This window comes from Austrofundulus limnaeus, unplaced genomic scaffold (assembly GCF_001266775.1).
Source record: "Austrofundulus limnaeus strain Quisiro unplaced genomic scaffold, Austrofundulus_limnaeus-1.0 Scaffold12, whole genome shotgun sequence".
Lineage (NCBI taxonomy): Eukaryota > Metazoa > Chordata > Actinopteri > Cyprinodontiformes > Rivulidae > Austrofundulus > Austrofundulus limnaeus.
The window spans coordinates 2778351-2781052 of NW_013952414.1; the positions used below are offsets into that span (position 1 = coordinate 2778351).

General features: G+C 46.0%; 1 protein-coding gene across 2 annotated transcripts in view; it reads right to left on the reverse strand.

Annotated features, from left to right (window-relative positions):
* The window catches only part of arfgef1 (ADP-ribosylation factor guanine nucleotide-exchange factor 1 (brefeldin A-inhibited)), a 52887-nt gene that overhangs the window by 20882 nt on the left and 29303 nt on the right, over positions 1–2702 (reverse strand). For both annotated transcript variants that reach the window (XM_014002295.1, XM_014002296.1), the window contains 3 exons: positions 643–976; positions 438–548; positions 88–329 (listed from right to left, as the gene is read on the reverse strand). In XM_014002295.1, the coding sequence (XP_013857749.1) occupies positions 88–329; positions 438–548; positions 643–976 (687 nt within the window). The remainder of the gene's footprint in view (positions 1–87; positions 330–437; positions 549–642; positions 977–2702) is intronic.

Below are 2702 nucleotides of genomic sequence, written 5' to 3' on the forward strand. Positions count from 1 at the left end.
GGGGGTGGGTGTTCGTTCTGTGACTTCCAGGTTAATGGAGAGTTACGGGGGTCTGAAACGAGGCTCCCGGGCAGCCGCCTCCCTCACCTGAGTGTCGGTGGAGGAGACAGACAGCCTGTCGTCGGGCAACGAGGGCGTGAAGCTGGCGGAGATGGGCGTGCCGGGAATGCCGTTGGCGTGGACGTGCTCGCTGTCGCTCCCCGCCGTGCCCTCGTCCTCCAGCGAGCTCTGGGTTTCCTCCGTCGCCGCCTCGGCGGGCTGCTGCTCGGCCGGCTCGCCCGCCGACTCCTTTGTGTCAGAGCAGAGGTTTGCAGGGTCCAGGCAGTGGCCTGTGGCGACAGCGGGTGCTTAGAAATTTGCAGGCATTTTCGTGGGAAACTAAAATCATATAACAGGAAGTGCCGTTTGAATAAAAAAGCAGATAAGTTCCATCTGACCTCCTGCGACAGTGTTGACGACCTCCTGCAGAATACTCTGAACTATTTCCTGGGCTTTCTCTTCATAGTTTAGAACCTCCTCCTCACCTGCTCTTTCATGCTGTTTGGAGGCTGAAAAAAAAACATTCAGTTAAAAGTTACAAACTGCCACTCAATCAATCAATCAATCAATGCTTTTCATATTCTACATGAGAAAACGCCGTACTCTGTGCAGCTGCTGCAGTGGCTTGATCCGCCTCCGTCTGCTCGTTTTCAGCCACGCAGAACTCTGAACCGTTCTCAGGATCCGGGTTTTCGTAGACGCCCCCCTGCTCTCCYGGCTCTCCGGACTCAGACCTGCTGCTGGACTCTGTGGCCGGCGTGGAAGGGGTGGACGGGGTGGACGGGAAGGCGATGTTCGGGGTCGGAGGGCTGACGGGGCCGTTGGCCTCCTGGGTGGGAGGCTTGGCGGGTGGGTGTACGGGGGTCTGCAGCTGCGGGGACTCGGGCTCGGAGTGCTGCCGGTGCCGATCTCTCTCCAGCTGCTTCGCTTCCTGCAGCTGAGGGCGAGGGGAAGGGGAAACACGCACCAAAAAATAATAAAAAAATACAAACAAATAAAAAATAAGTCAAGAAACAGAATCGCAAATTAGCAATAAGGAAACACACCAAAACAAACAAACAAACAAACAAAAAAAAACAGGTTTACAGGTTTAATAAACCAGACTGCCAAAACAAATATAGCTTCTATGTTTGGAAAAAGGCATCTAATGTGTCAGCTGTATGGAAATGTACATGAATCTCCACTAACGTGCTACTGAAACAACGTGAAATTATTTCATGCTTTCTAGCGTGTCGGTCCATTAAATAAAAAAAAAAACAGTTCTGGTGGAAAATGTCTCACACAGGCACGTCCTGATTGATGTGTCATGGCTGACATGTCTCTGACAGAGAGGGAGCGACAGAGCGTTGCCGTGCTTCAGAGCTTGCACACACTTATGCGCACCTCAACATGCTGCTGAATGATGGGATATTTCTTCAACCAGACTGCCTACACCAACATGGTAACATCTGACTTTTGACAGGAAGTGGACTAATCAGATGACAATAAAAACATCTGTCTGACTGTTGAACACATTCCAGTTCCACTGAAAACAGACAGGTTCAAAACCTAGAAGCAGTGCAAAATCTCTCAGCCAGACTAAAAAAAAAAATAAATAAATAAATAAACATCAGATTTGAAATTAAAGTGCATTTGAAGAGAATAAAAGAGTAAAAAGAAAACATACAGGTAGACCTGGACGTCTTAGGGAGCAGAAAGGGACATGAGGTTCATATGAAAATGTAAAAAGTGACACTTTTACAAAACCCATGTACCGAGGATGGAATTTGGGAATAAAAACTAACCACAAGTTTGAAAACTTAGACAAATATTAACATTTAAATTAAATAGTTATAAATGTTGTGAATGACTCTCCGATACTATCGGATCAAATTTTAGCTCAATATTTGCAAAAGTGAGTTACAGTCATTTCTGTGTTGGCTGAAGTTAATTAGCTGCAGCAGCCTTTTTGAATTGGACTGAACTGAACGTTTCATTTACACCCACCCAGTGGTTCATGAGATATTTTGCTAACAGACAAATTGAATGGCCAAATTTTAAACAAAGATCTTGACGCTGTGTTTGAGATCAGTCCCGGCTACTGACCACACCAGGTTTTAGCCGATTTTCTGTGAAATTGAAAAAATTGGAGACATTCTTCTGTTGGCCAATGTTGATCAGCTGCGGTGGCCATTTTTAATCAGGTTGACTCCATAAGTAAATCCGTCGCAAAAGTGCATTCAGTGATTATTTTCTGAAAGTTTCACTAAAATCAATCTGTTGGTTGATGAGATATTTCGCTAACAGACAAGAGATGACGCGGCGACGTCAACATTGTATCGGTTTATCGCACGTACAGCGTTACAGCTCATCTTACAGCCTTGATTAGGCATTTCATCCGTCTGTCTTGTGTTGAAAAAGCACAATCCTATTAGGAAGCGCTCGGTTCTAATTAGACGAGCCCGCTGCTTGTGTCACACGTAAACGTAACTGAAATAAATTGAACGGAGCGGCTTTTTAAACAAACGTTTAGTATCAAATACGAGCAGACGAAAACAGACCGGAGGGGGAAATCGAGGCGGCACAAACAAACTAAGCTCATTATTTAAATGCCACCTCAGTTGGATAGTGAAGGGTGTGTGTGTGTGTGTGTGTGTGTGTGTGTGTGTGTGTGTGTGTGTGTG